This window comes from Oncorhynchus mykiss, chromosome 25, assembly GCF_013265735.2.
Source record: "Oncorhynchus mykiss isolate Arlee chromosome 25, USDA_OmykA_1.1, whole genome shotgun sequence".
Classification (NCBI taxonomy): Eukaryota; Metazoa; Chordata; class Actinopteri; order Salmoniformes; family Salmonidae; genus Oncorhynchus; species Oncorhynchus mykiss.
The window spans coordinates 47,151,417-47,176,162 of NC_048589.1; the positions used below are offsets into that span (position 1 = coordinate 47,151,417).

Below are 24,746 nucleotides of genomic sequence, written 5' to 3' on the forward strand. Positions count from 1 at the left end.
TCAATCCCACTGAAACATCTCCCCAGCCCTGTATATAGAGGCTATTCTCCTATCATCTCAATCCCACTGAAACATCTCCCCGTCTTCTCTGCGCTGTCTCGTATTGCTGCCCATAGGAGACTTTACGGTAGAGAATGAGTGATCAACAAACAGTAGATATGGATAAGATACCTTGATATTTAAACTATTTCCTCTTAATCTCCCCGTTATTCATGAGCTGATCTGAATAGTAATCAACTCAATTTTGCCAAATAGGAGCTCTTCAGTAATTGGTTGGAGGTTATCTAGCACGCTGACTTTTGTTTTGTTTGACTGCCGTTACAAAGTCTGTGTGATTGGACAACACTACAGCCTACTCAGGGTGCACTGTGCGCGTACTGAGCATGCTCTGTGTTGAAATAGCATTGGCCAACTGCAGAAATAGAGGAACATGATAACGCTCAGAATTGATGAACGGCCTGTTTCTCAATGTAATTGGTGATCAAAGGTACTCTATCATTACTAAATATCAGTTTCACTTGCTGTGAAATCTTTACATTGTGCCACAGCCGGCAATGTGGTGCAGTGATAATCCTATTTTGGGAGACCTGGAAAAGTGAACATATCTTGGTTTTAACCGTTTAAAACGGACACTTCCATTTGGGACTCCAGCAATAAATATGATTTATTCACAGTACTGAAAATTGGTAGATTTTCTGGAAAAATATGAATCACTATCCAGCGCTGTTTGTAATACCAGGAGACACCCCAAAAATGGGTAATCTCACAAAACCTCTGTAGAGTCCGAACGGTTTGACCTATTAGGTGGAAATCTGAAACCTTCAAACATTTTGCAGAGGGACCCGTCTGAATGTAACACATAGAAATGAATGGAAGTATGAAGGTCGTTTTGTGACCACAACATAGGGGGTTAAATGTGTCCAAAAAACAAACATACTTCCTGAGCTTTCTTATATATCCTAGATATTGGACAGACAAAACCTTATTCCTCATTAGATGTTTTTACTACTTTTTTAGCCATTTATGAACATGTTATTCAATGCTTTTGTATGGACTATAAAACTAAAAGGCCAAATTCAAAATTTGATCAAATCATTTGTTTCTATATTTTTTAAAGGGGTCCTACAATTCTAAATAAAATACCTTAATGATCCACAATAGGAGCATCTGAAGACAATTCCATATGTTAGTTTAGTAGAACACACCATCCCATCTGCTGTCAGAGCCAGCCATCTCTAGCCCACTGGGTAACACATTAGTACAACAAACAGTCCATCCAGTACATCAGTCAACAGAACAGCCACAATATCAGTCAACAAAACAGCCACAGTACAGTCACAATATCAGTCAAGAGAACAGCCACAATATCAGTCAAGAGAACAGCCACAGTACAGTCACAATATCAGCCAACAGAACAGCCACAGTACAGTCACAATATCAGACAAGAGAACAGCCACAATATCAGTCAAGAGAACAGCCACAGTACAGTCACAATATCAGTCAACAGTCATCAGTCAACCTCTAGTGGTGTGGGGGCTGTGCTTTGGCAAAGTGGGTGGGGTTATATCCTTCCTGTTTGGCCCTGTCCGGGGGAGTCATCGGATGGGGCCACAGTGTCTCCTGACCCCTCCTGTCTCAGCCTCCAGTATTTATGCTGCAGTAGTTTGTGTCGGGGGGCTAGGGTCAGTTTGTTATATCTGGAGTACTTCTCCTGTCCTATCCGGTGTCCTGTGTTTAAGTATTTAAGTATGCTCTCTCTAATTCTCTCTTTCTCTCACTCTCTCGGAGGACCTGAGCCCTAGGACCATGCCTAGGAGCTGCTGCTCCAGTTTCAACTGTTCTGCCTGTGATTATTATTATTTGACCATGCTGGTCATTTATGAACATTTTGGCCATGTTCTGTTATAATCTCCAACCGGTACAGCCAGAAGAGGACTGGCCACCCCTCATAGCCTGGTTCCTCTCTAGGTTTCTTCCTAGGTTTTGGCCTTTCTAGGGAGTTTTTCCTAGCCACCGTGCTTCTACACCTGCATTGCTTGCTGTTTGTGGTTTTAGGCTGGGTTTCTGTACAGCACTTTGCGATATCAACTGATGTACGAAGGGCTATATAAATAAATTTGATTTGAACAGAACCAGAGTTCACTCACAGTATCAGTCAACAGAACAGCCAGACTTACAGTCCAGTACATCAGGACAATATTAATCTCCTCTCCCACCTCCCTTCATGGTCAAAACATTTAGACTCAATGGTTGCTAAAATGGGAGGTCTGTCCATGATAAGGTGTTGCTCAGCTTTGACATATCAGCCAACCAGACAGGTCCTACAGGCCCTAGTTGTCTTAGCTGGACTACTGACCAGTTGTGTGGTTAGGTGCCACAAAGGAGGACATAAGTCAACTGGTCCAAAGCAACGTATAAGTATTGCACTTCAATGTTCACAAATGTCAATGACATGCATGTCATCTCTCCTGGCACAAGCTTCAGAGATTGACTGCATCAAATTAAATGCTATTGTCACATACACATACAGTGTGGCAAAAAATAATTTAGTCAGCCACCAATTGTGCAAGTTCTCCCACTTAAAAAGATGAGAGAGGCCTGTAATTTTCAACATAGATACACTTCAACTATGACAGACAAAATGAAAAAAAAAAATCCAGAAAATCACATTGTAGGATTTGTAATGAATTTATTTGCAAATTATGGTGGAAAATAAGTATTTGTTCAACTACAAACAAGCAAGATTTCTGGCTCTCACAGACCTGTAACTTCTTCTTTAAGAGGCTCCTCTGTCCTCCACTCGTTACCTGTATTAATGGCACCTGTTTGAACTTGTACCTATGATGAAAATTACAGGCCTCTCATCTTTTTAAGTGGGAGAACTTGCACAATTGGTGGCTGACTAAATACTTTTTTGCCCCACTGTATATAGCAGATGTTATTGTGAGTGTAGCAAAATGCTTGTGTTCCTAGCTCCAATAGTGCAGTAGTATCTAACAATTCACAACAATACACACATCTAAAAGTAAAAGAATGGAATTAAGAAATACTTTCGCAAGGCACTGTATTCGGCCCCCTTGAACTTTGCGACCTTTTGCCACATTTCAGGCTTCAAACATAAAGATATAAAACTGTATTTTTTCGTGAAGAATCAACAACAAGTGGGACACAATCATGAAGTGGAACGACATTTATTGGAAATTTCAAACTTTTTTAACAAATCAAAAACGGAAAAATTGGGCGTGCAAAATTATTCAGCCCCCTTAAGTTAATACTTTGTAGCGCCACCGTTTGCTGCGATTACAGCTGTAAGTCGCTTGGGGTATGTCTCTATCAGTTTTGCACATCGAGAGACTGAAATGTTTTCCCATTCCTCCTTGCAAAACAGCTCGAGCTCAGTGAGGTTGGATGGAGAGCATTTGTGAACAGCAGTTTTCAGTTCTTTCCACAGATTCTCAATTGGATTCAGGTCTGGACTTTGACTTGGCCATTCTAACACCTGGATATGTTTATTTTTGAACCATTCCATTGTAGATTTTGCTTTATGTTTCGGATCATTGTCTTGTTGGAAGACAAATCTCCGTCCCAGTCTCAGGTCTTTTGCAGACTCCATCAGGTTCTTCTAGAATGGTCCTGTATTTGGCTCCATCCATCTTCCCATCAATTTTAACCATCTTCCCTGTCCCTGCTGAAGAAAAGCAGGCCCAAACCATGATGCTGCCACCACCATGTTTGACAGTGGGGATGGTGTGTTCAGCTGTGTTGCTTTTACGCCAAACATAACGTTTTGCATTGAAACCAAAATTGAACTTTTTGGCAACATCTGACCGGAGCACCCTCTTCCACATGTTTGGTGTGTCTCCCAGGTGGCTTGTGGCAAACTTTAAACAACACTTTTTATGGATATCTTTAAGAAATGGCTTTCTTCTTGCCACTCTTCCATAAAGGCCAGATTTGTGCAATATACGACTGATTGTTGTCCTATGGACAGAGTCTCCCACCTCAGCTGTAGATCTCTGCAGTTCATCCAGAGTGATCATGGGCCTCTTGGCTGCATCGCTGATCAGTCTTCTCCTTGTATGAGCTGAAAGTTTAGAGGGACGGCCAGGTCTTGGTAGATTTGCAGTGGTCTGATACTGATTCCATTTCAATATTATCGCTTGCACAGTGCTCCTTGGGATGTTTAAAGCTTGGGAAATCTTTTTGTATCCAAATCCGGCTTTAAACTTCTTCACAACAGTATCTCGGACCTGCCTGGTGTGTTCCTTGTTCTTCATGATGCTCTCTGCGCTTTTAAAGGACCTCTGAGACTATCACAGTGCAGGTGCATTTATACGGAGACTTGATTACACACAGGTGGATTGTATTTATCATCATTAGTCATTTAGGTCAACATTGGATCATTCAGAGATCCTCACTGAACTTCTGGAGAGAGTTTGCTGCACTGAAAGTAAAGGGGCTGAATAATTTTGCACGCCCAATTTTTCAGTTTTTGATTTGTTAAAAAAGTTTGAAATATCCAATAAATGTCGTTCCACTTCATGATTGTGTCCCACTTGTTGTTGATTCTTCACAAAAAAATACAGTTTTATATCTTTATGTTTGAAGCCTGAAATGTGGCAAAAGGTCGCAAAGTTCAAGGGGGCCGAATACTTTCGCAAGGCACTGTATATAAATATTAGGAGGAGCAATGTTGGAGTGGCATTGACTAAAATACAGTAGAATACAGTATATACATATGAAATGAGTAAAGCAGTATGTAAACATTAATAAAGTGACTAGTGTTCCATTATTAAAGTGACCAGTGATTCCATGTCTATGTATATAGGGCAGCAGCCTCTAAGGTGCAGGGTTGAGTAACCGGGTGGTAGCCGGCTAGTGATGGCTATTTAACATTCTGATGGCCTTGATAAGAGCCTGAAAAACAGCTTCTCGGTCCCAGCTTTGATCTGTACTGACCTCGCCTTCTGGATGATAGCAGGGTGAACAGGGCGTGGCTCGGGTGGTTGATGTCCTTAAACTTTTTGGCCCTCCTGTGACATCAGGTGCTGTAGGTGTCCTGGAGGGCAGGCAGTGTGCTTCCGGTGATGCATTGGGCAGACCGTACCACCCTCTGGAGAGCCCTGCGGTTGCGGGCGGTGCAGTTGCCGTACCAGGTGGTGAAACAGCCTGACAGGATGCTCTCAAATGTGCTTCTGTAAAGGTGTGCGAGGGGCTTCAGGGTCAAGCCGAATTTCTTCAGCCTCTTGAGGTTGAAGAGATGCTGTTGCGCCTTCACCACACTGTCTGTGTGGGTGGACAAATTCAGATTGTCAGTGATGTGTACGCAGAGGAACCTGAAGCTTCCACCTTCTCCACTGCGGTCCCGTCGATGTGGACAGGGGCATGCGCCTCTGCTGTCTCTGGAAGTTAACGATCAGCTCCTTCGTTTTGTTGACATTAAGGAGGTTATTTTTCCTGGTACCACTACATCAGGGCCCTCACCTCCTCCCTGTTGGTAATCAGGCCTACTACTGTTGTGTCATCTGCCAACTTGATGATGGAGTTGGAGGTGTGCATGGCCACGCAGTCATGGGTGAACCGGGAGTACAGGAGGGGGCTGAACACGCACCCTTGTGGGGTTGAGTGTTGAGGATCAGCGAAGAGGTGTTGTTTCCTACCTTCACCCCCTGGGGGCGGCCCGTCAGGAAGTCCAGGACCCAGTTGCACAGGGCGGGGTTGAGACCCAGTGCTCTGTGCTTAATGATGAGTTTGGAGGGTAGTATGGTGTTAAAGGCTGAGCTGTAGTCAATGAACAGCATTCTAAACATAGGTATTCCTCTTGTCCAGATGGGATAGGGCAGTGCAGTGCAGTGTGATTCCAATTGTCCCCATCATCCTATCTGAATGTTTGTTTTGTCTTGTTCATTTTAAAGATGATACGTTTTTTTTTATTGTTGTATGTTTTTTTCATTGTATTATCTAAACCAGATCTATTGTGTTATATTCTCCTACATTCAATTCACATTTACACAAACTTCAGAGTGTTTTCTTTCAAATGAAATCAATAATATGCATATCCTTGGTTCTGAGCCTGAGATACAGGCAGTTAGATTTTGGTATGTCTTCAGGTGGAAATTGAAAAAAAGTAGGGGGGGTAGCTGTAAGAGGTTAATTTTGGTGAATCTCTTATACAATGGGTTTACGTACAGCAACCCCAGGTGTAAAATAGTAAATAATGGTTACTTCTCAGAAATTTTGCTTTTAAGAAGAGTAAAACAAGGCTGTGCATTATCTCCATATCTATTTATTATGGCCATTGAAATGTTAGCTATTAAAATTAGAACCAACAAGAACATCCAGGGGATAAAAACAAGTGTTAATGTATCCCGATGACTCTAGTTTTTTCTTAAGTCCGCAAGCTGGATCCCTGCATAGTCTGAAGATCTTGATCACTTGTCTAGCCTCTCTGGACTAAAACCCAATTATGACTAGAGTCCCATATTACGTAATGGATTGTTAAAAAAAAATTAAAAAAAGTGTTTACACTACTTTAAAATGGGCAGATGGTGAAGTAGACATCCTTGGTATTCATATCTCCAAAAATATAAATGAACTTCCCACAATCAATTTCAAATCTGAGGTGCAGTTCGTTGCGGATTTCTGAGGCTGGTAACTAAAATGAACTTATCGTCTGCAGCAGAGGTAACTCCGGGTCTTCCTTTCCTGTGGCGGTCAGTTTCATGAGAGCCAGTTTCATCATAGCACTTGATGGTTTTGGCGATGGCACTTGAAGAAACGTTCAAAGTTCTTGAAATTTTCTGGATTGACTGACTTTCGTGTCTTAAAGTAATGATGGACTGTCATTTCTCTTTGCTTATTTGAGCTGTTTTTGCCATAACATGGACTTGGTCTTTTACCAAATAGGGCTATCTTCTGTATACCACCCCTACCTTGTTACAACACAACTGATTGGCTCAAACGCATTAAGGAAAGAAAATCCACAAATTAACAAGGCACACCTGCTAATTGAAATGCATTCCAGGTGACTACCTCATGAAGCTGGTTGAGAGAAAGCCAAGAGTGTGCAAAGCTGTCATCAAGGCAAAGGGTGGCTACATTGAAGAATCTCAAATATATTTTGATTTGTTTAACACTTTTTTGGTTACTACATGATTCCATATGTGTTATTTCATAGTTTATGTCTTCACTATTATTCTACAATGTAGAAAATAGGAAAAATAAATTGGTGTGTCAACTTTTGGCTGGCACTGTATATGGGGCATACAAGAATCTCAGCTCTGTAGATGTTGCTGTGAACAGACATAGGGGGTATTGCCCCTATGTAGTTTGTTTCTGGTCACAGATTCAGAAATGGTAAAAAAAATATTAAAAAATCACAACACTCACTTAAAATTAACCTGACAAATTGCAGTGTTGGGTGATCTGGAAAGCCATAGTCAAAAAATAATAATATTTGTCAGAATGGTTTATCTTTAGCTCACAATCTGTGGATACTATATGATGAGAAAAATTCAACGTGTATACATGTAAAACATCACAGCACAATTAAAAAGTATGGCACAAACGAGGGTGGTCTATGGTGATAGGTGGGATGGGCTGAGAGGCTGAGGGGGTGGGATTAAAGAGCTGAGGTCTATGGTGATAGGTGGGATGGGCTGAGAGGCTGAGGGGGTGGGATTAAAGAGCTGAGGTCCATGGTGATAGGTGGGATGGGCTGAGGGGTGGGATTAAAGAGCTGAGGTCCATGGTGATAGGTGGGATGGGCTGAGAGGCTGGGATTAAAGAGCTGAGGTCCATGGTGATAGGTGGGATGGGCTGAGGGGTGGGATTAAAGAGCTGAGGTCCATAGTGATAGGTGGGATGGGCTGAGGGGTGGGATTAAAGAGCTGAGGTCCATGGTGATAGGTGGGATGGGCTGAGGGGTGCGATTAAAGAGCTGAGGTCCATGGTGATAGGTGGGATGGGCTGAGGGGTGGGATTAAAGAGCTGAGGTCCATGGTGATAGGTGGGATGGGCTGAGGGGTGGGATTAAAGAGCTGAGGTCCATGGTGATAGGTGGGATGGGCTGAGGGGTGGGATTAAAGAGCTGAGGTCCATGGTGATAGGTGGGATGGGCTGAGGGGTGGGATTAAAGAGCTTGTTTAGTAATGTATTATTGTTGTGATTGTTGTATATAAAAGTACCATGTATGTACAGTGCCTATGGAAAGTATTCAGACCTCTTGACATTTTCCACTTTGTTACATTACAGCCTTAATATAAAATGGATTAAATAAAAAATTATCCTCAGCAATCAACACACAATACCCCATAACGACAAGGCGAAAACAGGTTGACATTTTTGCAAAATGTACAAAAAATAAAAATACCTTATTTACATAAGTATTCAGACCCTAAAAAAATCTAAAAGATTTTTTAAGATCTAAAAAAAAAAAAAAAAAAAAAAAAAAAAAAAGCCTCAAATTGAACTCAGGTGCATCCTGTTTCCTTTGATGATCCTTGAGTTGTTTCTACAACTTGGAGACCACCTGTTGCAAATACAATTGATTAGACATGATTTGGAAAGGCACAGACCTGGCTACATAAGGCCACACAGTTGACAGCGCATGTCAGAGCAAAAACCAAGCCATGAGGTCGAAGGAAATGTCCGTAGAGCTCAGAGACAGGATTGTGTTGAGGCACAGATCTGGGGAAGGGTACCAAAACATTTCTGCAGCATTGAATGTCCCCAAGAACACAGTGGCCTCCATCATTCTTAAATGGAAGAAGTTTAGAACCACCAAGACTCTTCCTAGAGCTGGCCACCCGACCAAACTGAGGAATTGGGGGTGAAGGGTCTTCTTCAGAGAGGTGACCAAGAACCCAATTGTCACTCTGACAGAGCTACAGTTCCTCTGTGGAGATGGGAGAACCTTCCAGAAGGACAACCATCTCTGCAGCACTCCACCAATCAGGCCTTTATGATAAAGGGGCCAGACAGAAGCCACTCCTCAGTAAAAGGCACAACAGCCCACTTGGAGTTTGACAAAAGGCACCTAAAGACTCTGACCTTGAGAAACATGATTCTCCGGTCTGAGAAACAAGATTTTTTGGTCTGATGAAACCAGACCCGGAAACTAGTCAGGACTAGTCAGGATCAATGCAAAGATGAACAGAGTAAAGTACAGAGAGATCCTTGATGAAAACCTACACTAGAGCTCTCAGGACCTCAGACTGGGGGCGAAGGTTCACCTTCCAACAGGATAATGACCCTAGGCACACAGCCAAGATAACGCAGGAGTGGCTTCGGGACAAGTCTCTGAATGTCCTTGAGTGGCCCAGCCAGAGCACGGACTTGAACCTGATCGAACATCTTTGGAGAGACCTGAAAATAGCTGTGCAGCGACGCTCCCCATCCAACCGGACATAACTTCAGAGGATCTGCAGAGAAGAATGGGAGAAACTCCCCAAATGCCAAGCTTGTAGCATCATACCCAAGACGAGAGGCTGTAAATGCTGCCAAAGGTGCTTCAACAAAGTACTGGGTAAAGGGTCTGAATACTTAAGTAAATGTGATATGTTTTTTCTTTTTAATAAATTAGCAAACATTTCTAAAAACCTGGGGGGGTTGTAAATTGAGGAGGAAAAAATGCAATTGAATCCATTTTAGAATAAGTCTGTTACCTAACAAAATGTGGAAAAAGTCAAAGGGTCTGAATATTTTCCCAAGGCGCTGTATATGTAGCAGAAATGGGTTAATCAAATAAATGAAAGATTACATAGGATCCCTGATCTCCTCACCTGTCTCCTCTCCCGTCGGGACAGGGGGTGCCCGTTGAGGACCTGCCACAGCATGCGTCCAGCGATGGTAGTGTCGATCCACAGCAGTCGGAAGCCGTGGTAGTAGTGCTTAACCTCGTCTAGAACACGTTGTCCTATAGTTCTCCTGACTATGGTATGGTCTACTGTAGGACTGTACACCGGCCCGCCCTCCTCTAGCTTCTTGTTCTTATCCTTCAGAGAGCGGAGAGACTTCTCTACTTTAGAGTCGTCACGGAGACATCTGGAGGTGTGGATCCACCGTACCCCGACCACGTTCCCCCTCGCTCGCCAGGATGCCGTCCACTGTGGGTACCCACCTCCCAGGTGGTACAGAGAGGAGGTGGTGGAGGAGCCTTCCACTACAGCAGAGTACAGCCTCATAGAAGGGGTGTGGTCTGTGGTGTGGCCTGTAACCCTGTAGCTGTCTGATGCCGTATGCAACGAGGGGCCTAGGAAGGAGGGCGGAGCCAAGCTCCCACCTCGGACCACCAGCCTATCACCATCCAGTCTACTGAAAACACAGAAACACTCAACAGCATGAACAACATAACTATTGTAAAAAAAAAATACTGTGCCCTTAAAATGTATATAGTATGTATAAGCTGGGAGTAGAAGCCTAAGTGTTGTTGTCCAATAGTTTACTCTAATTAGGGAAGGGGTGGTAGGGTTAGGGGAAAATATATACATTTTTACGCAGACAATTACATTGATGGAAGCCACAATCTGCAATATTAAAGGCGATCTACCCCCTAAAAAAATGAAATATGAACAGCACACTCAACATGAACAACAACAAAAACACCAGTCAAACCCTAACGACGCTGGGCCAATTGTGGGTCACCCTATGGGACTCCCAATCACGGCCGGTTGGGATACAGCCTGGAATCGAACCAGGGTCTGAGGTGACACATCTAGCACTGAGATGCAGTGCCTCCGACTGCTGAGCCCAGGAAAGAACTTCTGCCAGCAATGGAAGCTGCCAGAAGACTGGAAGGGATGAGAGAGCCAAGCCTATGGGTTCATGGCTTCAACCCCCCAGCACACACACACACACACACAGCTGAATGTGTATTTTTTTCTCTTGCTTTGTTTGCTCTTTTCAGTATTAAGTCCATCTCTGATAAGCTACCCAGGAAAGGGCTGAAAATAGCCCATATTAATATATGTAGCCTTAGAAATAAGGTTCATGAAATCAATAACTTGCTGACATCAGATAACATTCATATATTAGACATTTCTGAAACTCACCTAGATAATTCATTCTGATGATACAGCAGTAGAAACAAGGATATAGGAGACATTTCTGTCTCTATTGGAAACAGAAATGCTTATGGGGGAGGTGTTGTTGTATATATTATAGGGCGGCAGGGTAGCCTAGTGGTTAGAGTGTTGGACTAGTAACCGGAAGGTTGCAAGTTCAAACCCCCGAGCTGACAAGGTACAAATCTGTCGTTCTGCCTCTGGACAGGCAGTTCAGGCCGTCATTGAAAATAAGAATTTGTTCTTAAGGTAAAATAAAAATATTCAGAGCCATATCCCTGTAATGTTTATAAGGGAGGTGTTGTATATATTCAGAGTCATATCCCTGTAATGTTTATAGGGGAGGTGTTGCTGTATATAGTCAGTATAATGTTTATAAGGGAGGTGTTGTATATATTCAGAGCCATATCCCTGTAATGTTTATAGGGGAGGTGTTGCTGTATATAGTCAGAGTCATATCCCTGTAATGTTTATAAGGGAGGTGTTGTATATATTCAGAGCCATATCCCTGTAATGTTTATAGGGGAGGTGTTGCTGTATATAGTCAGAGTCATATCCCTGTAATGTTTATAGGGGAGGTGTTGCTGTATATAGTCAGTATAATGTTTATAAGGGAGGTGTTGTATATATTCAGAGCCATATCCCTGTAATGTTTATAGGGGAGGTGTTGCTGTATATAGTCAGAGTCATATCCCTGTAATGTTTATAAGGGAGGTGTTGTATATATTCAGAGCCATATCCCTGTAATGTTTATAGGGGAGGTGTTGCTGTATATAGTCAGAGTCATATCCCTGTAATGTTTATAGGGGAGGTGTTGCTGTATATAGTCAGTATAATGTTTATAAGGGAGGTGTTGTATATATTCAGAGCCATATCCCTGTAATGTTTATAGGGGAGGTGTTGCTGTATATAGTCAGTCATATCCCTGTAATGTTTATAGGGGAGGTGTTGCTGTATATAGTCAGTATAATGTTTATAAGGGAGGTGTTGTATATCTTCAGTCATATCCCTGTAATGTTTATAGGGGAGGTGTTGCTGTATATATTCAGAGCCATATCCCTGTAATGTTTATAGGGGAGGTGTTGTATATATTCAGAGTCATATCCCTGTAATGTTTATAGGGGAGGTGTTGCTGTATATATTCAGAGTCATATCCCTGTAATGTTTATAGGGGAGGTGTTGTTGTATATATTCAGAGCCATATCCCTGTAATGTTTATAGGGGAGGTGTTGCTGTATATATTCAGAGTCATATCCCTGTAATGTTTATAAGGGAGGTGTTGTACATATTCAGAGCCATATCCCTGTAATGTTTATAGGGGAGGTGTTACTGTATATATTCAGAGCCATATCCCTGTAATGTTTATAGGGGAGGTGTTACTGTATATATTCAGAGCCATATCCCTGTAATGTTTATAAGGGAGGTGTTGTATATCTTCAGTCATATCCCTGTAATGTTTATAGGGGAGGTGTTGCTGTATATATTCAGAGCCATATCCCTGTAATGTTTATAGGGGAGGTGTTGTATATATTCAGAGTCATATCCCTGTAATGTTTATAGGGGAGGTGTTGCTGTATATATTCAGAGTCATATCCCTGTAATGTTTATAGGGGAGGTGTTGCTGTATATATTCAGAGTCATATCCCTGTAATGTTTATAGGGGAGGTGTTGTATATATTCAGAGCCATATCCCTGTAATGTTTATGGGGGAGGTGTTGCTGTATATATTCAGAGTCATATCCCTGTAATGTTTATAGGGGAGGTGTTGCTGTATATATTCAGAGTCATATCCCTGTAATGTTTATAGGGGAGGTGTTGCTGTATATATTCAGAGTCATATCCCTGTAATGTTTATAGGGGAGGTGTTGCTGTATATAGTCAGTATAATGTTTATAAGGGAGGTGTTGTATATATTCAGAGCCATATCCCTGTAATGTTTATAGGGGAGGTGTTGCTGTATATAGTCAGAGTCATATCCCTGTAATGTTTATAAGGGAGGTGTTGTATATATTCAGAGCCATATCCCTGTAATGTTTATAGGGGAGGTGTTGCTGTATATAGTCAGAGTCATATCCCTGTAATGTTTATAGGGGAGGTGTTGCTGTATATAGTCAGTATAATGTTTATAAGGGAGGTGTTGTATATATTCAGAGCCATATCCCTGTAATGTTTATAGGGGAGGTGTTGCTGTATATAGTCAGAGTCATATCCCTGTAATGTTTATAAGGGAGGTGTTGTATATATTCAGAGCCATATCCCTGTAATGTTTATAGGGGAGGTGTTGCTGTATATAGTCAGAGTCATATCCCTGTAATGTTTATAGGGGAGGTGTTGCTGTATATAGTCAGTATAATGTTTATAAGGGAGGTGTTGTATATATTCAGAGCCATATCCCTGTAATGTTTATAGGGGAGGTGTTGCTGTATATAGTCAGTCATATCCCTGTAATGTTTATAGGGGAGGTGTTGCTGTATATAGTCAGTATAATGTTTATAAGGGAGGTGTTGTATATCTTCAGTCATATCCCTGTAATGTTTATAGGGGAGGTGTTGCTGTATATATTCAGAGCCATATCCCTGTAATGTTTATAGGGGAGGTGTTGTATATATTCAGAGTCATATCCCTGTAATGTTTATAGGGGAGGTGTTGCTGTATATATTCAGAGTCATATCCCTGTAATGTTTATAGGGGAGGTGTTGTTGTATATATTCAGAGCCATATCCCTGTAATGTTTATAGGGGAGGTGTTGCTGTATATATTCAGAGTCATATCCCTGTAATGTTTATAAGGGAGGTGTTGTACATATTCAGAGCCATATCCCTGTAATGTTTATAGGGGAGGTGTTACTGTATATATTCAGAGCCATATCCCTGTAATGTTTATAGGGGAGGTGTTACTGTATATATTCAGAGCCATATCCCTGTAATGTTTATAAGGGAGGTGTTGTATATCTTCAGTCATATCCCTGTAATGTTTATAGGGGAGGTGTTGCTGTATATATTCAGAGCCATATCCCTGTAATGTTTATAGGGGAGGTGTTGTATATATTCAGAGTCATATCCCTGTAATGTTTATAGGGGAGGTGTTGCTGTATATATTCAGAGTCATATCCCTGTAATGTTTATAGGGGAGGTGTTGCTGTATATATTCAGAGTCATATCCCTGTAATGTTTATAGGGGAGGTGTTGTATATATTCAGAGCCATATCCCTGTAATGTTTATGGGGGAGGTGTTGCTGTATATATTCAGAGTCATATCCCTGTAATGTTTATAGGGGAGGTGTTGCTGTATATATTCAGAGTCATATCCCTGTAATGTTTATAGGGGAGGTGTTGCTGTATATATTCAGAGTCATATCCCTGTAATGTTTATAGGGGAGGTGTTGTATATATTCAGAGCCATATCCCTGTAATGTTTATGGGGGAGGTGTTGCTGTATATATTCAGAGTCATATCCCTGTAATGTTTATAGGGGAGGTGTTGTATATATTCAGAGCCATATCCCTGTAATGTTTATGGGGGAGGTGTTGTATATAGTCAGAGCCATATCCCTGTAATGTTTATAGGGGAGGTGTTGCTGTATATAGTCAGTATAATGTTTATAAGGGAGGTGTTGTATATATTCAGAGCCATATCCCTGTAATGTTTATAGGGGAGGTGTTGCTGTATATAGTCAGTCATATCCCTGTAATGTTTATAGGGGAGGTGTTGCTGTATATAGTCAGTATAATGTTTATAAGGGAGGTGTTGTATATCTTCAGTCATATCCCTGTAATGTTTATAGGGGAGGTGTTGCTGTATATATTCAGAGCCATATCCCTGTAATGTTTATAGGGGAGGTGTTGTATATATTCAGAGTCATATCCCTGTAATGTTTATAGGGGAGGTGTTGCTGTATATATTCAGAGTCATATCCCTGTAATGTTTATAGGGGAGGTGTTGTTGTATATATTCAGAGCCATATCCCTGTAATGTTTATAGGGGAGGTGTTGCTGTATATATTCAGAGTCATATCCCTGTAATGTTTATAAGGGAGGTGTTGTACATATTCAGAGCCATATCCCTGTAATGTTTATAGGGGAGGTGTTACTGTATATATTCAGAGCCATATCCCTGTAATGTTTATAGGGGAGGTGTTACTGTATATATTCAGAGCCATATCCCTGTAATGTTTATAAGGGAGGTGTTGTATATCTTCAGTCATATCCCTGTAATGTTTATAGGGGAGGTGTTGCTGTATATATTCAGAGCCATATCCCTGTAATGTTTATAGGGGAGGTGTTGTATATATTCAGAGTCATATCCCTGTAATGTTTATAGGGGAGGTGTTGCTGTATATATTCAGAGTCATATCCCTGTAATGTTTATAGGGGAGGTGTTGCTGTATATATTCAGAGTCATATCCCTGTAATGTTTATAGGGGAGGTGTTGTATATATTCAGAGCCATATCCCTGTAATGTTTATGGGGGAGGTGTTGCTGTATATATTCAGAGTCATATCCCTGTAATGTTTATAGGGGAGGTGTTGCTGTATATATTCAGAGTCATATCCCTGTAATGTTTATAGGGGAGGTGTTGCTGTATATATTCAGAGTCATATCCCTGTAATGTTTATAGGGGAGGTGTTGTATATATTCAGAGCCATATCCCTGTAATGTTTATGGGGGAGGTGTTGCTGTATATATTCAGAGTCATATCCCTGTAATGTTTATAGGGGAGGTGTTGTATATATTCAGAGCCATATCCCTGTAATGTTTATGGGGGAGGTGTTGCTGTATATATATATATATATATTCAGAGTCATATCCCTGTAATGCTTAGAGATCATTTGTCAAGGGTTACTGAAGTGTTGTGGTTGCAGCTTCACCTGACTCATCTAAAGCCTTTTATTTTGGGCTGTTGCTATAGGCCACCAAGTGTAGTCGGTATCTAAATAATATGTGTGAAATGCTTGATAGTGTATGTGATGTAAACAGAGAGGTCTACTTTCTTGGGGACCTGAATATTGACTGGTTTTCATCAAGCTGTCTGCTCAAGAGGAAGCTTCTAAAATAGTGTATAACAGATCCTATAAAAGATTGACTTTTAAGTGGAGGATGTTAAGTCTTTGTTGGTCTGATGTGATTAATGAGGAGCATCCAGACGCTGCATTTGATGAATTTATGAAATTGCTCCTTCCAATTATTGATACACACTATACAGAGCCATTATAGCATGGAACTCTGTTCCATCTCATATTGCTCAAAATGAACAACAAACCTGTTTTTTTAAAACCCAGACACGGCACAACGCCTCTCCCCTGTTTGACCTAAATGGTTTGTGTATGTATGTATGTGTGGGCTGTGTGCCTTCTGTAAAACATATTTTGTATTGATGTAGTTCTGACCTTGAGCTGTTCTTGTTTATTAGATGTTCTGTATTCTCATGCTTCATCTTTTATATGGACCCCAGGCTGAGTAGCTGCTGCTTTTGCAACAGCTAATGGGGATCCTAATAAAATCCCCCAAAAAACAATAGCCACACCACACTCATTGACAATATGAACAGAAGAACCCCAGCATGGTGATTAATTTAACTGTTACTTTGTATCAGTTAGAAACTACCTTTGACTGGAGAGTCTGAGAGATGTACAGCTGAAACAGGAGCCATCTTGAAGCTTCCCTGAAAACACAGAGAGAAACAGATATATTGACCTATAAGGCAGGCTGCAACAGAATAGTACATGACAGGGCAGACAGTCAGTTTACAGTATGCCACCCATTCATCATCCAGGATGGATACTACAGCCAGCTTGGGTCCATCGGGCCCCACTGCCCTTCGGTCCTCGAGGGGTTTGCGAAACCACTCAAGGCAAACAGCCAGACCTCCTCAGCCATTGCACAAGTTGTCTTCATCAGCAGCTCTATTGTAAGAACCCTGTGCTATCCTGGAGTACAGGACATTACAAAGCTGCTTCCGACCGCTCAATGCACGTTGTCGGGAACTGTCGTAGTCCACGTGGGGTCAAACGACATCAGGAGAGCTAGCTCAGAACTTCTGAAAAATGATTTTAAAGAACTGACTCTAGCACTGAAAGATTACAAAAAGCAGCCAATCAATTCAGGTCCGGTACCATCATTGGGCCGCAGGTGTGAAGGATTCAGCAGGCTACTGGCATTACACACCTGGCTAAAAGATTACTGTAGCTCTGTCGGACTGACTTTTATTGATACTACACCTACATAAACACCTACACCTATAAACACCGTCACCTATATAAACACCTACACCTATATAAACACCTATAAACACCTACATAAACACCTATAAACACCTATATAAACACCTACACCTATAAACACCTACACCTATATAAACACCTATATAAACACCTATAAACACCTACATAAACACCTATAAACACCTATAAACACCTACATAAACACCTATAAACACCTATAAACACCTACACCTATAAACACCGTCACCTATATAAACACCTACACCTATATGAACACCTACATAAACACCTACACCTATATAAACACCTACACCAACACCTATATAAACACCTATAAACACCGTCACCTATATAAACACCTACACCTACATAAACACCTACACCAACACCTATATAAACACCTATACACACCTACATCTACATAAACACCTAGAAACACCTACATCTACATAAACACCTATAAACACCTACACCTATATAAACACCTATAAACACTGTCACCTATATAAACACCTACACCTATATAAACACCTACACCTATATAAACACAATCATCCTTTGCACCCCATTATTTTTATTTCTACTTTGCACATTCTTCCATTGCAAAACTACCATTCCAGTGTTTTACTTGCTATATTGTATTTACCTTGCCACCATGGCCTTTTTTGCCTTTACCTCCCTTATCTCACCTCATTTGCTCACATTGTATATAGACTTGTTTATACTTTATTATTGACTGTATGTTTGTTTTACTCCATGTGTAACTCTGTGTTGTTGTATCTGTCGAACTGCTTTGCTTTATCTTGGCCAGGTCGCAATTGTAAATGAGAACTTGCCTACCTGGTTAAATAAAGGTAAAATAAAAATAAAATAAAAATAAATAAATAAATAAACACCTACACCAACACCTACACCTACTTAAACACCTATAAACACCTACACCTATATAAACACCTACATAAACACCTATATAAACACTGTCACCTATATAAACACCGTCACCTATATAAACACCTACATAAACACCTACATTAACACCTCTATAAACACCTACATAAACACCTAGACCTCTATAAACACCTACATAAACACCTAGACCTACATAAACACCTAGACCTCTATAAACACCTCCACCTCTATAAACACCTCCACCTCTATAAACACCTCCACCTCTATAAACACCTCCACCTCTATAAACACCTCCACCTCTATAAACACCTCCACCTCTATAAACACCTCCACCTCTATAAACACCTCCACCTCTATAAACACCTCCACCTCTATAAACACCTCCACCTCTATAAACACCTCCACCTCTATAAACACCTCCACCTCTATAAACACCTCCACCTCTATAAACACCTCCACCTCTATAAACACCTCCACCTCTATAAACACCTCCACCTCTATAAACACCTCCACCTCTATAAACACCTCCACCTCTATAAACACCTCCACCTCTATAAACACCTACATAAACACCTAGAACTCTATAAACACCTACATAAACACCTAGACCTCTATAAACACCTACATAAACACCTAGACCTCTATAAACACATAGACCTCTATAAACACATAGACCTCTATAAACACCTCCACCTCTATAAACACCTCCACCTCTATAAACACCTCCACCTCTATAAACACCTCCACCTCTATAAACACCTCCACCTCTATAAACACCTCCACATCTATAAACACCTCCACCTCTATAAACACCTCCACCTCTATAAACACCTACATAAACACCTAGACCTCTATAAACACCTACATAAACACCTACACCTCTATAAACACCTACATAAACACCTCCACCTCTATAAACACCTCCACCTCTATAAACACCTACATAAACACCTCCACCTCTATAAACACCTCCACCTCTATAAACACCTCCACCTCTATAAACAGCTCCACCTCTATAAACAGCTCCACCTCTATAAACAGCTCCACCTCTATAAACAGCTCCACCTCTATAAACAGCTCCACCTCTATAAACAGCTCCACCTCTATAAACAGCTCCACCTCTATAAACAGCTCCACCTCTATAAACAGCTCCACCTCTATAAACAGCTCCACCTCTATAAACAGCTCCACCTCTATAAACAGCTCCACCTCTATAAACACCTCCACCTCTATAAACACCTACATAAACACCTACACCTCTATAAACACCTCCACCTCTATAAACACCTCCACCTCTATAAACAGCTCCACCTCTATAAACAGCTCCACCTCTATAAACAGCTCCACCTCTATAAACAGCTCCACCTCTATAAACAGCTCCACCTCTATAAACAGCTCCACCTCTATAAACAGCTCCACCTCTATAAACAGCTCCACCTCTATAAACAGCTCCACCTCTATAAACAGCTCCACCTCTATAAACAGCTCCACCTCTATAAACAGCTCCACCTCTATAAACAGCTCCACCTCTATAAACAGCTCCACCTCTATAAACAGCTCCACCTCTATAAACAGCTCCACCTCTATAAACAGCTCCACCTCTATAAACAGCTCCACCTCTATAAACACCTCCACCTCTATAAACACCTCCACCTCTATAAACACCTCCACCTCTATAAACACCTACACCTCTATAAACACCTCTATAAACATCGACATAAACACCTACACCTCTATAAACACCTACACCTCTATAAACACCTACACCTCTATAAACACCTACACCTCTATAAACACCTACACCTCTATAAACACCTACACCTCTATAAACACCTACATAAACACCTCCACCTCCATAAACACCTCCACCTCCATAAACACCTCCACCTCTATAAACACCTCCATAAACACCTCCACCTCCATAAACACCTCCACCTCCATAAACACCTCCACCTCCATAAACACCTCCACCTCCATAAACACCTCCACCTCCATAAACACCTCCACATCCATAAACACCTCCACCTCCATAAACACCTCCACCTCCATAAACACCTCCATATACACCTCCACCTCTATATACACCTCCACCTCTATATACACCTCCACCTCTATATACACCTCCACCTCTATATACACCTCCACCTCTATATACACCTCCACCTCTATATACACCTCCACCTCTATATACACCTCCACCTCTATATACACCTCCACCTCTATATACACCTCCACCTCTATATACACCTCCACCTCTATAAACACCTCCACCTCTATAAACACCTCCACCTCTATAAACACCTCCACCTCTATAAACACCTCCACCTCTATAAACACCTCCACCTCTATAAACACCTCCACCTCTATAAACACCTCCACCTCTATATACACCTCCACCTCTATATACACCTCCACCTCTATATACACCTCCACCTCTATAAACACCTCCACCTCTATAAACACCTCCACCTCTATAAACACCTCCACCTCTATAAACACCTCCACCTCTATAAACACCTCCACCTCTATAAACACCTCCACCTCTATAAACACCTCCACCTCTATAAACACCTCCACCTCTATAAACACCTCCACCTCTATAAACACCTCCACCTCTATAAACACCTCCACCTCTATAAACACCTCCACCTCTATAAACACCTCCACCTCTATAAACACCTCCACCTCTATAAACACCTCCACCTCTATAAACACCTCCACCTCTATAAACACCTCCACCTCTATAAACACCTCCACCTCTATAAACACCTCCACCTCTATAAACACCTCCACCTCTATAAACACCTCCACCTCTATAAACACCTACATAAATGTTCAAATTCATGCAAACAACCCAATCAGTGAGTAAATGTGTCATGAACAGATCTAATGTCCTCTGCATCAATGGACTGATTGTTGATGAAATTGAGAGAATTGAGACTGCTGGCATGTCCCTGCTACTCCCTCACAACATGTCTCCATGCTTCACAACATCCAGACCGACTAAATGTGTTTTGCTCTGGTGGTTTATACCAGGTTAAACAGGTCTGTCTCGGGGGTGCTGAGATATATACAGCGAAACGGCACCATAGCAGGCCAGGGAAACGGCACCATCCCTATGAACGAACCTGCCCTCGAATGACGTCTCCTCCCATTACTACATTCGCAAGGTGTGGTGCCTGAAGCGATCACATTTCCGAACACGATACACCGCCAAAAATGCATACAGGACGTGTTTATAGATATAACAGCATGACAAAATAGATTGGAATCGAAATTGACTGAAAGCTGTCGAGGATCTGAAACCTGATGGTTTGTATAGTTAGTGGATGCGCCAGACTAGAGAGCTTTATTAAAATAATGACCGTCGCATAAACACCAACCGGGGAGCCTGATGATAGGGCGATGTGACAACTAACGTTAGTTGTAGCTACGTCTTCTAGGCCTCACGGACCGTCCCGTCCCCCAGACCCCTGCCATTAGTCTTGGCCTTAGATGACCTGACAATGTAATCACAACCTCTGCAACAGAAACACGTTCAATGCCCACGTTGAACCGCTTAGTTAACGTTGTAGTTAATAGATGAGCTGGAATCAGTCTAGAAGTTGCTGCCGCGCCTCTGTTCACAGCGCTGTCATGCCCGGTGTAATAGAGCAACAAAGGCCGGGACGGGACCATGCCACAACACACGTTTCTGGAACCGGTATACACCGTTACCGGCGGAGCTACTGCTAGTTGCTAACTATAGTAACTTATTAACAGAAATAGCCCGTAGTTAGCTGACGTTACCATTATCTCAGTGAAACAACTAGTTAACCTCTACACGGTCATAAAACACGTTTCGCTATGAACATTTATCATTCTACAAAGCCAAGGGTTTGACTAACGTTAGTTATTTAACTGTCTGAACCAGCTAATCTAGTTTAACTACGGTTTCCTCATTAACCAACAATGACATTCACAGCTAAACAGCAATGGCAGTCTAGCTACAATGTTAAAACAAGCTAATACAAATCGAAACATAAATTACAACAAAAGACTTCAACACGTATCGACAGCCGACATGAAGAATCCTTCTCACCGTTGCGGAAATCGCTCTTTAACGAGCGAGATGTTTTCATCAGCGGAGTGCGAGACCTCGTCAACAGTATTAGCGCCATGCTCCTGGCTCTGATAACCCGATAACGGCTTTTAGTCGGTCAAACTAAAGGAAAACTAACGTACTGCGCTGCTAGCTACTTTAATATGGCACTAGCTGAACTAGCCCCATGTCCTTGCTTTCTCCGTGGGTGAGTGCGGCGAGGTGGATGAACTGCGGATTATATTGGCTTCCGTCTTCGTCGTTCTTCTTCTTCTTCTTTAAAGTTTAATGGCAGTCCACACCTATTGGTGAATCGCCGCCACCTACTGTACCGGGTACATAACATAATATACTCAATTGCGGGAAGGGGGGTTCCGAGATAATACAAAAATCAATCAAACAACCATCCCACTCCTTCAGTCATATTCAAATCACATCTCTACACAGGTGCCTGTGAGCACGGAGCATTCATCGACATGATTCATTGTAATGCCTCTGCAGAGAAGTCCCGGAGTCCCAAAAACCGCTCAGCTGCACTCCTGGTAGCTGAGAAGCCCACTTCTCATTATTCTTACTGACGCCACCTCACCCAACACAACCACAATTTTAATAGAGAATTCAAAACAGATCTCTCTGGTAACAACATCGATTCAAAACCCTTATTCCAACCAAAAAAAGACTAAGAACTAAGTTTGGATTTACTAGTTTCCACCACCAATTTAGTTATCTTATTCCCTTCTGCATTCTCCACTGTAATCCAATTCCTCTCACTCTCTTGTCCACTCCACACAAAATCTGATTCAAACAGAACATCCACTTCCGCCATTTTCCCGTTGATTTATGTCTTCCTGGAGACCGATTTGAGTAGATTGCCGTTCTCCTGGCAGCAGGATATAATGGTAGCAACATGAATGCAGATTTGTTTTGTTTTTTTCAAAATAAGAGTAAAATCAATCAAATGTTATTGTCACATACGCCGAAAACAGCAGGTGTAGACTTTACCGTGAAACGTTTACCTTCCAACTCTTTCCCAACAATTCTGAGTCAAAAAGTAAGAAACATTTGCAAAAGAGGAAATAGTAATACAATAAAACAACAATAATGAGAATATACAGTGTCGGTCAGAAGTTTTAGACCACCTACTCATTCAAGGGTTTTTCTTTATTTTAACTATTTTCTACATTGTAGAATATTTGTGAGTTTGAGTTTGAGTTTATTTTTATTTTTACAGGGATAGTGCACATGAATCAACATTTCAGTAAAAAGTGCCGGTTTTAACCAGCCAGCTAATTTTCAACCGCAGTCCCTGGGCAGGTTATTAAAAACAATTACAATAACAATACAGACAATCAGTGAGCACATGCAGAGCAACACAGGACAAGCAAGATGTAGAATGCAGACAGAGAAACATAGCACAAAAAGCAACAGGACAAAATCCATAAAATCAACAAAGTGTTTCCACACCTCACAAGCTACAGACAACATGGAAAGCAGCAATACACAACTAGAGATTATGTTCACAAATCTGATTGAACTTTAGCCATGTCTTCATGTTTTTTGTGAAAGTGTGATAGGTGGTGCAGTTGTGTGTGTCTGATGACAGTGTAAAGCTCTCACAGAGAAAGCAGATTGACTAAAGGTGCTTTTCCTCATTGGGATCGGTGTCCCTTCCATGGGACGGTTGAGCTAATGTAGGCTAATGCGATTAGCATAAGGTTGTAAGTAACAAGAACATTTCCCAGGACATAGACATATCTGATATTGGCAGAAAGCTTAAATTATTGTTAAACTAACTACACTGACACATTTACAGTAGCTATTACAGTGAAATAATACAATGCTATTGCTTGAGGAGAGTGCACAATTTTGAACATGAAAAGTTGTTAATAAACAAATTAGTCACATTTGGACAGTCTTGATACAAAATTGTGAACAGAAATACAATGGTTCATTGGATCAGTCTAAAACTTAGCAAATACACTGCTGCCATCTAGAGGCCAAAATATAAATTACACCTGGGCTGGAATAATACATTATGGCCTTTCTCTTGCATTTCAAAGAAGATGGTACAATTTTTTTTTACAAAAGAACGGTTGGTTTTTTATTTATATTGCCTTTTACTATATCTATTGTGTTATATTATCCAACATTCCATTCACTTTTCCACAAACTACAAAGTGTTTCCTTTCAAATGGTACCAAGAATATGCATATCCTTGCTTCAGGTCCTGAGCAACAGGCAGTTAGATTTGGGTATGTCATTTTAGGAGAACATTTTAAAAAGGGGGTGGATCCTCTCACGGCAGACCTTGTGGATCTGCTGCCATATGTTTGGGTTTTCGGTTTAACAAAAATACTGAGTGGAGGGGGAGCCAAGCCATTTAGGATCTTGAATACAAGACATGTGTCAGTGTATTGCACAAGATTTTTACAACTCAGGAGCTCATGCTTTCTGAGGATGTAACAGTGATGATG

At 41.4% G+C, this 24,746-nt stretch overlaps 1 protein-coding gene across 3 annotated transcripts in view; it reads right to left on the reverse strand.

Annotated features, from left to right (window-relative positions):
• letm1 (leucine zipper-EF-hand containing transmembrane protein 1) overlaps positions 1-22,543 on the reverse strand; it is a 41,453-nt gene extending 18,910 nt beyond the window's left edge. For 2 of the 3 annotated variants that reach the window (XM_036962611.1, XM_036962609.1), the window contains exons 1-3: positions 22,273-22,542; positions 16,666-16,723; positions 9,783-10,314 (exon numbers count right to left, since the gene is read on the reverse strand). In XM_036962611.1, coding sequence (XP_036818506.1) covers positions 9,783-10,314; positions 16,666-16,723; positions 22,273-22,351 — 669 coding nt within the window. In that variant the 5' untranslated portion in view covers positions 22,352-22,542. Of the gene's footprint in view, positions 1-9,782; positions 10,315-16,665; positions 16,724-22,272 lie in introns of all 3 variants that reach the window. The other variant, XM_036962610.1, reaches the window with a different exon arrangement.
• Between the last annotated feature and the right edge of the window lie 2,203 nt (positions 22,544-24,746).